General features: G+C 41.5%; 1 protein-coding gene across 1 annotated transcript in view; it reads right to left on the bottom strand.

The window, feature by feature from the left end:
- Positions 1-13,475, bottom strand: part of LOC115214955 (tetratricopeptide repeat protein 37) — a 95,505-nt gene that overhangs the window by 54,104 nt on the left and 27,926 nt on the right. The window contains exons 12-15 of the mRNA XM_029784049.2: positions 9,344-9,421; positions 7,842-7,942; positions 4,796-4,940; positions 4,085-4,164 (exon numbers count right to left, since the gene is read on the bottom strand). Coding sequence (XP_029639909.1) covers positions 4,085-4,164; positions 4,796-4,940; positions 7,842-7,942; positions 9,344-9,421 — 404 coding nt within the window. The remainder of the gene's footprint in view (positions 1-4,084; positions 4,165-4,795; positions 4,941-7,841; positions 7,943-9,343; positions 9,422-13,475) is intronic.

The following is a 13,475-nucleotide window of genomic DNA, read 5'->3' on the forward strand; positions in this document are numbered from 1 at the left end:
AAGGTATGCATACGTAGGCTGGCTCCATCCCATGTAGAAGGCCACGGGTTATGGACTCACTTGTCCTGCCGGGTCTTCTCGCGCACAGCACACTTCCAGAGGTCTCGGTCTCTCGTCATTTCCTCAGTGAGACCTAAAGTTCGAAGGTCGTGCTTCACCACCTCGTCCCAGGTTTTCCTGGGTCTGCCTCTTCCACAGGTTCCCTCAACCGCTAGGGTGTGGCACTTTTTCACACAACTATCTTCATCCATTCTCGCCACATGACCATACCAGCGCAAACGTCTCTCTTGCACACCACAACTGATGCTTCTTAGGTCCAGCTTTTCTCTCAAGGTACTTACACTCTGCCGAGTGTGAGTACCGGCATTACACATCCATCGGAGCATACTGGCTTCATTTCTAGCGAGCTTACGCATATCCTCAGCAGTCACGGCCCATGTTTCACTGCCATGTAGCATGGCTGTTCGTACACGCATCATACAGTCTGCCTTTCACTCTGTGCGAGAGGCCTTTTGTCACCCAGAGGTAAGAGCTCTCTGAACTTTGCCCAAGCTATTCTTACTCTAGCAGTTACACTTTCAGCACACCCGCCCCCGCTGCTGACTTGGTCACCTAGGTAACGGAAACTATCAACTATTTCTAGTTTTTCTCCCTGGAAAGTGACGGAAGTTGGTCTCAGAGCATTTTCAGTGTTTATTGTTCCTGAGCATCTGCCACATACAAAAACCATCTTCCTAGTTAGCCTTCCTTTGACATTGCTGCATCTCTTATGTGTCCATAGCTTACACTTGGTGCATCTTATAGAGTTTCTACCTACACCTTTTCTACAGATCGAGCAGGGCCATCTACCTGAAGGGTTTGTGATTGTCTACCTTCCTACTGATTACGACTTTGGTTTTAGCTAGATTGACTCTGAGGCCCTTCGATTCTAATCCTTGTTTCCACACCTGAAACTTCTCCTCCAGTTCTGATAGCGACTCAGCAATTAGAGCAAGGTCATCAGCATAGAGGAGCTCCCAAGGGCATCCTGTCTTGAATTCCTCCGTTATTGCCTGGAGGACTATGATAAATAGGGGGGGCTGAGTACTGAGCCTTGGTGGACTCCTACCTCTACCCGGAATTCTTCACTGTACTCATTTCCAACCCTCACCCTACTAGCGGCGTCCCTATACATGGCCCGCACAGCTCTCACTAACCATTCATCTATCCCTAGTTTCCTCATTGCCCACCAGATAAGGGATCGGGGGACCCTGTCGAAGGCTTTCTCCATGTCAACGAAAGCCAGGTACAGGGGCTTATCTTTGGCTAGGTATTTCTCCTGCAGCTGCCTTACCAGGAATATAGCATCAGTAGTACTTTTCCCTGGCACAAACCCAAACTGCATCTCATCTAAACTAACTCTCTCTCTAATTAGTTGGCTATGACCCTCTCCGTAACCTTCATCACCTGGTCCAACAGCTTGATACCTCTGTAGTTATTTGTATCTAGGGCATCACCTTTACCTTTGTAGCAGTTGACTATTATACTGCTACACCAGTCATTGGGTATGACCCCTTTGTGTATCACCTGATTAACTATACGGGTGACTAGGCTATAGCCGACACTACCAGACATTTTGAGCATCTCTGCAGTGATTCCTGATGGGCCTGGGGCTTTCCCTGTCTTCATGCTTCTAATTGCCTTAGCTACCACGGAACTATCAACTCGGCTAGCTGGTCCCTCTGTTGGGTCAACATTCGGCAGACTCTCTTTATCCAATTCATTTTCTTCATTCAGCAACCTTTCATAGTGGCATCTCCAACCTCTCTCTTTGCATCTCATTTAGCGCAAGTGAACCATCTTCCATGCGAACACACTTCTCTCCTACCACATCACGATTCTCTCTCACACACTGTCTTGCAACACGAAACACCTCCAGTCTTTGGTCCTCACGGCACAGAACATTGGCAAATTTTTTCTTATCTGCTTCCCCTCTGGCTAAATAAACCTGTCTCCTAGCTTCTCTTTTGGCAGTCTGATACAATTCCCTGCTACCCCCATTTTTCCAGACCTTCCAAGCATGTCTCTTTTCTCTAATAGCCCTGCCTACAATATTGTTCCACCACCACGTTATTCTAGGTCGAGAGGGGACTTTGCACCAGCCACAGATCTGGTCAGTGGCTCTCAGCAGGTTGTCCCTTAGAAACGTCCAGCTGTCTTCTACCCCCTGTGATGCTCTATCCCCTTCTACTTCGTCAGAGGCTTCAAGTAATTAAATGTAAAGGTGAACATTGGTTAAATAGGACACGTGTGTGTTTGTGTGTGTATCATATATACACATGTAAGCATTGGATAAAATGAATATAAATAGATAGAATATACATATGTGTGTGTGAGTGTATACCAGCATTAAATACATATATATATATATATATATATATATATATTATATATATATATATATATATATAATATATATATATATATAAGTATTATATTATTAATAATTTAATAATGAGGCTGCAAAGAGAGAGACTTGGAGAGGCCACTATGAAAGGTTGCTAAATGAAGAGAATGAATGGAAGAGAGTCTATCAAATGTCGGCCCAACAGAGGGACCAGCTATCCAAATTGACAGTACCTTGGTAGATAAAGCAATTAAGGGTATGAAGACAGAGAAAGACTCTGGCTCATCAGGAATCACTGCAGAGATGCTTGAAATACTTGGCAATGCAGGCTATAGACTAGTCACCTGTATAGTCAAGCAGGTGATACATGAAGTTGTGATACCCAATGACTGGTGTAGCAGCACCATAGTCAACTGCTACAAAACTAAAGGTGACACATTAGATAGGAATAATTACAGAGGTATCAAATTGTTGGATCAGGTGATGAAAGTTATGGCGAAGGTCATAGCCCAACTAATTAGGGAGAGAGTTAGTTTAGATGAGATGCAATTTGGGTTTATGCAGGGAGATACACCACTGATGCTATATTTCAGGTAAGACAACAGCAGGTGAAATTCCTTGCCAAAGGTAAACTTCTGTACTTGGCTTTCATTGACATGGAGAAAGCCTTTGACAGTGTTCCCTGATCCCTTATCTGGTGGTCAATGCAGAAACTAAGGATAGATGAGTGTTTAGTGAGAGCTGTACAAGCCATGTACAGGGATGCTGTCAGTAAGCTGAGGGTTAGCAATGAGTATAGTGAAGAACTTCAGGTAGGGGTCCATCAAGGATCAGTCCTCAACACCTTTTTATTCATCATAGACCTCCAGGCAATAACAGAGGAATTCAAGACAGGATGCCCCTGGGAGCTCCTCTATGCTGATGACCTTGCTCTAATAGCTGAGTCACTACCAGAACTAGAAGAGGAGGTTCAAGTGTGGAAGCAAGGTTTAGAATTGAAGGGCCTTAGAGTCAATCTAGCAAAAACCAAAGTCCTAGTAAGTAGGAAGGTAGACAAATCACAAATCCCTTCAGGTAGATAGCCCTGCTCGATCAATAGAAAAGGCGTAGGAAGAAACTCCATAAGATGTACAGCAATATCAAAGGAAGGCTAACTGGGAAGATAGTTTTTGTGTGGCAAATACTCAGGAGCAATAAACACTGAAAATGTGCAGACAACAGCTTCTGTCACATTCCAGTGGAAAAAACTACAAGCTTTCTTCAGGTGTCTTGGGGAAATTTTGAACCTGGGTTCTCATTCCTAAGGTATTTTTCAATGTTGTTGTTGTTATTATTATTATTATTGTTCAGGTCACTGCTTAGAATCGAACTTGGAATCTTGGAGTTAGTAGCCTGCACTCTTAATATAGAAAAATATTAGATTTATAAGCCCTAAAATTCACTCCATAACTGCCCACGGGCATATGGCATAGTGGTTAAGAGTGCAGGCTACTAACCCCAAGATTCCGAGTTCGATTCCAAGCAGCAGCAACAACAACATTGAAAAATATCTTAGGAATGAGAACCCAGGTTCAAAATTTCCCCAAGACACCTGAAGAAGGCTGGAGGGTATATCAGCGGAAATGTTGAGGACAAATATCCGCCGAATGTAAATAATGTAAATAATTCCTCATCTCTTAAATACAGAACTCTACTCACCCTTTGTCTTGTTGTACATGAAGATAAAAATGTCCGAGATAAAGAAATATCTCACAATTGTAAGGATCCAGTTTGGCAGCCTAAAACAAAAAGACATATAGAGATATATTATAGCATTCAGATTATTCTGCCAAATGTAATGCTTACTTATTAACATTGCTTTGAATTAATCAAGTATAACCATACAGCTTCAAGATTTCGATGGTGTGATAGTTTATTTTTAATATGACATTGCAAGGTGGGTGTGAGAGGTTGGATCTGGTCACTTTGAACATAAAACAAGTAGAATATTTTGGTTGAAAATGGCCGGATTAAAAGTTAGAAAGTTAAGGAAAGGTATCCAATTGCTGGTAACGACCCCTTTCGGTCATGAATGACCATAGAATTGCACCTAGAAAGTTCCCCTTCAAGGTCCAAATCTGGACAAATCCAATGTTATCCAAGAGAAAGGCAAAAGCCGATACAACTTGGCACCAGTGACGTCATAATTCATTTCTACAGCTGAGTGAACTGGAGCAATGAGAAAAAAAGTGTCTTGCTCAAGAACACAATACACAGCCCAGTCTGGGAATCGAACTCACTACTTTATGATTGTGAGCCCAATGCCCTAACCACTGAGTCATGTGCCTTCAAGTACTAGTACTTCATTCATTCAGCCAGAGCCAGAGAATATTATTTAACCCTAGATAAACAAACATATGAAATAGGTACCTGAAGGAAAGATTTAAAACTCTTCTCCGAATAGTTGCTGCTCTCTTGGTTGTCTGTGTGGGAGTCTTTCAGTTGCCAATAGATACGACCAAGCATCAAAAGAAACTTGCTGTTTTCAGGATACTCTGACACAGCAGCCAAAAGTCTATGAGAAGGGCAAAGAGAGAAATATGACTGAATTAAGGCCAGGTTAGTAATTCTACAGACAAAAATAAATACGTAAATAAATACAGTGCCTTGTGAGTGAATTTGGTAGAGGGAAACTGTGTGGAAGCCTGTGTGTGTGTGTGTGCTTGCATCTGTCTCTATCACCACTTGGTACCCGTCTTGCTTGAATTTGGTAGATGGAAACTGTGTAGAAGCCTCTGTGTGTGTGTGTGTGTGTGTGTGTGTCTGTGTGTGTGTGTGTTTGCATCTGTCCCTCTCACCACTTGGTACCTGTCTTGCTTGAATTTGGTAGATGGAAACTGTGTGGAAGCCTGTCATGTGTGTGTGTGTGTGAGAGAGAGTGTGTGTGCGTGCGTGCATCTTTGTAAGTCTGTGTGTGTATCTGTCCCCCTCACTACTTGGTAACCATCTTGCTTGAATTTGATAGATAGAAACTGTGTGGAAGCCTGTGTGTGTGTGTGTGGCATGTGTATACATGTCTTTGTGTTTGCATTTGTCCCTCTCACTGCTTGTCAACCATCTTCGTTTGTTTACATCCCTGAAACTTAGCAGTTCAGCAAAAGAGGCCAAAAGAATAAGTACCAGACCTAAAACAGTGCCCCAGCATGGCCACAGTCCAATGACTAAAACAAGTAAAAGATGAAAGATAAAAAAAATAAATCATTTTCAATTGCTAGCATGTGTCAGAAGGGTTCCCAAACGGGGTTCCCAAACGGGGTTCCAAAAAGGCAGTTAGCTGGAGGGAACATTAGCACGCCGGGTGAAATGCTTTCATCTGCCGTTACGTTCTGAGTTCAAATTCCACCGAGGTTGACTTTGCCTTTCATCCTTTCGGGGTCGATAAATTAAGTACCAGTTACGCACTGTCCTTGTTTGTCCTTTCTGTGTTTAGCCCCTTGTGAGCAATAAAGAAATAAGAATGGTTCCCAAACTTTTACAGGCTGCCACCCCCTTGACACCCAGGCTACATTCCTAGTGTCCCCACCCCCAACTATCCATCACAAACATAGACTCCCTTCTGAAGCAAATTCAAATATAATTTAATCTAACGAACCCATTATTTTGTTATGTCTACATGAATCACTACCCCATTATTACCCCACTTTTCTTCAACGGCCTCTTGGAACTTTCCACCACCCCCAGTGGGAACAATGCTGCCTATTCTGGGAACCATTGTGTTAGATGACACTTGTTGAGGCAAACTGTCAACAGCTGGATGTTCTTCCAGTCACCAGTTCCAACACAAGCATATACAATGCATACATAACTGATCATTGAAGAAGGTCTCATTCCCAAACATCAGAATTCACCATCCTCATAGCACGCAAACTTCTTCTTTGCCACTGCTGTCTTCTTCTTTCAATCAGGACTCACGCCATTAGCCACAAAGGATAATCTCTAATTCAAGCCTACTCTAAGCTACTAAGGATGCGTGTGGTAACTTGAAGATCCACTCACCACATGTGAAAGACTAGCAGTTGTACGGGTGTAAAAGCTACGTTGTTATCCGTAAACAGTGGCTTTTAACGGGTGGAGTGCTGAACCATCTGGGGTAAACAGGATTTGCAATCTAGACTAGGGTCTGAAAGTTTACCACACCATAGTGGGTTACACCATGGTTCCTCTGCTTTATAGCAGAAGTAGGAAGAAAAAGTGAAAGTTGTTGTGAAAGAGTACAGCAGGGTTCATCGACGCCCCACCCCCACCTCCAGCCAGAGCCTCGTGGAGTTTAGGTGTTTTTGCTCAATAAACACTCACAATGCCCAGTCTGGGAATCAAAATCGCGTTCTTACGACCGCGAGTCTGCTGCCCTAATCACTGGGCCATTGCGCCTCCTGCTGCTGCTGTTGTCACCCCCACCCCCCCACCAACACCATTCAGCATCTGTTTTCTATGCTAGCATGTGTAAGATGGTTTGACTGGAACTGGTCAGCCGCAGAGCTGTACCAGGCTCTGGTATGTTTTAGTTTCTTTTCTATGGCTGGATGCACTTCCTAACACCAACCACTCCACAGAGTGTACTGGATGCTTTTTACATGTCATCAGCACAGATGCCCTCAACATGTCACTGGCACAGGTGCCTTTTATGTGTCACCGATATGGATGCCTTTTAAGTGTCACCAGCACAGGTGCCTTTTAAAGTGTCACCGTCATGGGTGTTTTTTATGTGTCACCAGCAGAGGTATCTTTTAAAGTGTCACTGGCACAGGTGCCTTTTATGTCACCAGCACTGACCACAACTACGATTCCACTTGATGTGTCTTCATAAGCACAGCAAATCGCCAAAGGTCTTGGTAACTTGACATCACCTCCGTGAGACTCAACATTCGAAGATCATAATTCACTACCTCATCCCATGTCTTCCTGGATCTACCTCTTCTACAGGTTTCCTCCACAGTTAGAGATCAGTACTTCTTTACACAGCTGTCTTCCTTTCAAGAAAGTTAGATAAAGAAACAGCGGACAATCTCAATTCTTAAGACTTACTCAAAACAATTTCTAAGCCTAAATCCTTTTACCAAATTACAAACATCCACAGCACCAGAATTCATCTCTGGTTTCAACAGAATTAAGTAGATGAAAAATAAATCTCTCTCTGATAGGATGCGAGTCTATGGCAGCTAACACTTCCAGTCCAGTAAATTGAACTTAAGAACTACAAGCCAACAGGCACCGATGACTTTCACAGTGCTAGAACTACTTACAGTAGTGAAGGGTACTCCATCATTAGGAGTCATTAAGGGTTGGTGGCATGATAAAATGCAGCCAATACACTCTGTAATGTCAGGGACTGGAAGCAGATCCAGCCATAGAAAATGTATCAGTTTGATGACACAAACAAGTAAAAGAATAGTAAAATAAAAGAATATATACTCACTTTTGCAAGGCAGCTTCGTAATTCCCCTGATGAAAGAGCAGCCAACCTTTGAGGGCAACAACCTCAGCAGATTCTGATTCAGCAAGTTCCTCCACACACTCCTTCAAGAACACAAGACAAGAGCAAATAGTTATGTATTTTTGTTCTTTTTTTTTGTTTTACTTTAGTTTGTTTCTATAAAACTTCCACAAGAGAAGATTTATTCATCACCACATGTTTGACCATGTAGAGCTACATTCATGATGTCAGTAATTTAGAAATTTTTGGTTTGGTGATAAGATACTAAATAACAGTGAAATCAGTTATTGTTTTTACTGTTCAGCCCTCATCAAGCATACTTTTAATCAACAGCATTCCAGCCATGACCATTTCATCTTTTTGAGTATCCAGGACTATATTCTCCAATATGGTGTTCTTCCTTACCTTTTTTTTTTAATTATTACTTAGATAAGTCAAGGTAGATGTAATTTGAGAGAAATTTGGCTGCTGTTTCTAACAGATGAAAAGACTGCATACAGCAAGCATGGGCAACCTTTATCAAAAAGCAGGCCATACTATTTAAAAATTCAATGTAATTTTCCATTGAAGATGCAACTCAAAGTCCCACAAGCCACAGTTTGCTCATGACTGGCATAGAGCAATGCTCCACAACTGGTGTGTCACAAGACAATGCTAGGTATGCTGCTGTGTAACCTGGTGCCACAGTGTAGCCTAAATATAATTTTTTTTTCTCTATACTTTTAGTTCGGGTGTGCTGCCGAATTTTGAAAAAAATAAAAAGTGTACCACAAATGAAAAAAGGCTGTGGAACACTAGCATGGTGACCAAACAACAGCTTTCACAGTTACTAAGTGCAGCTCCTGAGATAATATTAAGTTTCAGTTTTAACATCCTACTAGCTGGATTTTAAAGAATTAACTGTAAAAATGAAAACTCAATAAAAGCCTTCAGTGGTTAGAGATGAATTAATCACTGAAATCTCAAAGCTACAAGATGCTGCATAGTTCATTCAAAATAATGTGAATAAATACAGCCTTATATTTGACAGAGTAATCTGAATACTAAAAGCTTAAGTGAAAACAGAGAAAAGAAACAATGAAGATGGGGTAATGTCCATTAGCTACATTATTTCATAAAATTATAAAAGATGGGGTAATATTGATTAGCTACATTAAGGCAGCAAGCTGGCAGAAACGTAAGCATGCTGGGCGAAATGCTTAACATTATTTCATCTGTCTTTATGCTCTGAGTTCAAATTCCGCTGAGGTCGACTTTGCTTTTCATCCTTTCAGGTTCGATAAATTAAGTACCAGTTGCATACTGGTGTCAATCTAATCGACTTCACCCACCCCTCCCCCAAAATTTCGTGCTTTGTGCCTAGTGTCGAAAAGAATATTAATTAGCTACATTATTTCATAAAAAGTTGGTAGTTAACATGTAGTGAATAGGAAGTGAATATGTAGTGAACCGTGGATGAATAGGTAGGAAACAGATATACTTACCTCAGCCTGTTGGTATTTTTCTAGCTTGATGTAAAGATAGGCAAGAGTTATCTGAATCTCAATGTTGCTGCTTTCCGTCTAAAACAAGAGAATGCATGTATACAGTTATGAGAATTTATGTAAGTGTGAGTGTTAATGGAAATTGTAGTTGTGATACCAGTGCCGGTGGCACATAAAAAGAACCATCCGAACGTGGCCGTTGCCAGCACGCCTCGACTGGCCTCCATGCCGGTAGCACATAAAAAGCACCAACCGATCATGGCCATTGCCAGCCTTGCCTGGCACGTAAAAAGCACCAACTACACTCGCGGAGTGGTTGGCACTAGGAAGGGCATCGAGCTGTAGAAACACTGCCAGATCAGACTGGGCCTGGTGCAGCCTCCTGGCTTCCCAGATCCCCGGTTGAAACGTCCAACCCATGCTAGCATGGAAAACAGACGTTAAACAATGATGATGATGATGTATAGGGACGAGAAGGCAAAACATTTAGACACTTAAGCGATACAAATATGGGACAATGAAACATCCAGATACACGATACAAAGAAAACAAGGACGGGTCATTCGAAGTTTGCTTTCCTCAGTCAAGTACCAGATTATCTTCACAATTTCAGCTGATTATACATACATATATACATATATATATATATATATATACATTACATCCATACTAGTGGAGCGCTAAGAGTACCATCCGAGCATGATCGTTGCCAGAGCAACAAACTGGCTTCTGTGCCAACGGCACGTAAGAGGCATCATTCATACATGATCATTACCTGTGTCGCCTGGTGGCATGTGAAAAACATTCAAGTAAGGTCATTGCCAGTGCCGCTGGACTGGCTCCTGTCCAGGTGGCACATAAAAAGCACCATTTGAGCGTGACCATTGCCAGTACTGCCTGACAGGCCCTTGTTCCACGTAAAAGCACCCACTACACTCTCGGAGTGGTTGGCATTAGGAAAGGCATCCAGCTGTAGAAACTCTACCAGATCAGATTGGAGCCTGGTGCAGCCATCTGGTTTGCCAGACCTCAGTCAAATCGTCCAACCCATGCTAGCATGGAAAGCAGACGTTAAACAATGATGATGATACATATATACATATATGCATGTGTGGGATTCACAACCTAACTCTCTTGGAATTATACATATATAAATGCACACACACACACACACAACGAGCTTCCTTCAGTTTCCATCTACCAAATCCACTTACAAAGCTTGGATTGGCCAAAAGCTATGGTAGAAGATAGTTGCAGAAGGTGTCCTGCAGCAAGACTTAATCCAGAACCATGTGTTTGGGAAGCAAGTTTCTAATCACACAGCTACAGTTGTGTGTACATACATACACACACAAACAGGCTTCCACACAGTTTCCCTCTACTAAATTCCCTCGTAAAGCATTAGCTGGCCCAGGGCTACAGCAGAAAACACTTGCCCAAGGTGCTGTGCAGTAGGACTGAACCCAAAACCTTACAGTTGCAAGGCGAACTTCTTAACCACACAGCCATCCCAGTACGCATAAATTAGCCATTTGCATCAGTAATAACACATGTACATATGTATATTTAAAGATGTATGCATGTGCCAAATGTATAAACAATTGCTATTGAATCAGTAATAATATGTACACACACACACACACATCCATTCATTATGTGTATGTAATCAACTGTTACTGCATCGGTAATAATCGTTGAAGGGAATCAATATTATGGCAACAAGGGAAATTCGGTCAAGGTTTTCCAATAAATCTCACAATGTATAAATGTATGTAAGAATGCATGTGTGTGCATATGTGTGTGTGTGTGTGTATGGAAGGTGTATATGTATCTACATACTTTTGGATGTATGTGTGCAAGTGTGTGTGTGTATGTGTGTGTGTGTGCGTGTGTGTGTGACATTGTGTCTGTACTTCTATTTGCATGTATTCATTTGTGTGTCTGTCTTTGTGTAATGAGTGGCTTCAGGTATGTGTGATCCATTATATGTGCATTTGTGTGTGTGTGTGTAGAGAGAGAGAGAGAAAGAGATAGATAGATAGAGAGAGAGAGAGAGAGAGAGAAACAGATAGAAACAGGTATGTAATTAGACAGATATAAGATATGAAGATATAGAAGTATTACACATAAGGAGGAAAGAGAATGAGAGAAATAGATACATAGTCAGAGAGATATATAACATGAAGATAGAGAAATATTAGATATTAGAAAGCATTTGCCCAGGGTGCCACACAGTGGGACTGAACCCAGAACCATATAGTTGGGAAGCAAATATATTACTACACAGCCACATTTGTGCCTATACCTAGGATTGTATTATCTCATGTGTCCCTTCCATTTTTTAAGTCAGCAAAATGTAATTTAAAGGATTTAGGCTGCTGTTTCCCGGTTTCTTTATGTTCACTTATGATTCTGGGTGGCTTCTGAAGGTTTGTACGAACAGGTGGCATTTGTTTCAGATTTTGCTAACAAAATTCTTGCTTTTTCTCTCTCTCTCTTTTTTTGTTTTTGTTTTTGATGCTTTTATTCTCTGTTTTATGCAGTTATTGCTGTTGTCCTGTTTGAATTTTTTCAACACTGGCTTCTGTGCCGGTGGCACATAAAAAGCACCATCCGAACGTGGCCATTGCCAGCGCCACCTTGGCTGGCTCCTGTGCCGGTGGCACGTTAAAAGCTCCAACCGATCGTGGCCAATGGCGGACCCCCCTGGCACCTGTGCAGGTGGCACGTAAAAAGCACCCACTACACTCGCGGAGTGGTTGGCGTTAGGAAGGGCATCCAGCTGTAGAAATACTGCCAGATCAGACTGGAGCCTGGTGCAGCCCCTGGCTTCCCAGACCCCAGTCGAACCGTCCAACCCGTGCTAGCGCGGAAAACAGACGTTAAACGATGATGATTGGGGTCGGTTTGGGTGTTTTTTCTGTGTCAACTTTTTAACTAAAAAAAAAATCATTAATTGCACCATCTACAGTGAGATAATGGAATGAATATTTGCATATCTATTATTAACACATCTAAGCAGGTTTTGATGCAAAATATACAGGATGCTATAGTGCACATCATAGGAGACTAACTCCTCCATTTTGCAACAACAGTCTTGACTCACTGTTGCACTGCATTCTGGGACATCAGTATTTCAACATGCTGCATCTCATCAGTTAGAAGCAGCTGGAACTCTACACCTAAACAAAGCTGCTGGCTTTGTTTTTACTTTCAGCCAATAACTTGCTTGCTGATCAGTGCTTATATGTGCCAACTGATAAAAACAAACATCATTATTTGCTCCATGTTCAGCAAGATCTGGAATGAATATTTACATTTTTCCAATTAAATATTTTGCATTTTTCCATTTGCCTACCATGATCAACTTGTCTTTTTTTCTTCTTTTTTTCTAAATCAAAATGTTTTTAAGAAATAAATTTATAATTCTAATTATGATTTTTTTTTTCTAAGGTTGGTAATGAATAGTTTGAGGAAGATTTATCTGCAATTTCTATCAACCATCTTTCTTTTATTTCACTTGTTTCAGTCTTTGAAAGATTTAGTTAAATGAATTGCCCCTAGTGTATATTTTTTTAAGTCTGGCATTTCATTTATCAGTGTCTTTTGCCGATGTAAATAAACCAACACCAGTTATCAAGCAGTGGTTGGGAACAAACACCAAGACACACACACACACACACACAGATATGTGTGTGTGTATGTGTATGTGTCCCATGCCAGTGGAACATAAAACGCACCATTTGAGTGTGGTCATTGCCAGTGCCGCCTGACTGGCTCCCGTGCCGGTGGCATATAAGAAGCACCATTCGAGTGTGATCGATACCAGTACCACCTGACTGGCCTCCGTGCCGGTGGCATATAAAAAACATGCACTACACTCTCAGAGTGGTTGGCATTAGGAAATCTCTGACAAAGCCTAGAGAAACACCCAAGTACCTCAATTTCATCTACTAATTACTTCAGTCTACTGGAGGGATAAAGGTAGAATGAGGCATTTTTGCCTCTAGGCTGAAACAGCTGTAAGATATTATTCCAATTTCTATTCGTGTATGTTATATATTTTAATAATTACTGATATCTTTATATATTATATATGTAAAGCATAATATGTTATACATGTATGTATATT

Source organism: Octopus sinensis, linkage group LG8 (genome assembly GCF_006345805.1).
Source record: "Octopus sinensis linkage group LG8, ASM634580v1, whole genome shotgun sequence".
NCBI lineage: Eukaryota > Metazoa > Mollusca > Cephalopoda > Octopoda > Octopodidae > Octopus > Octopus sinensis.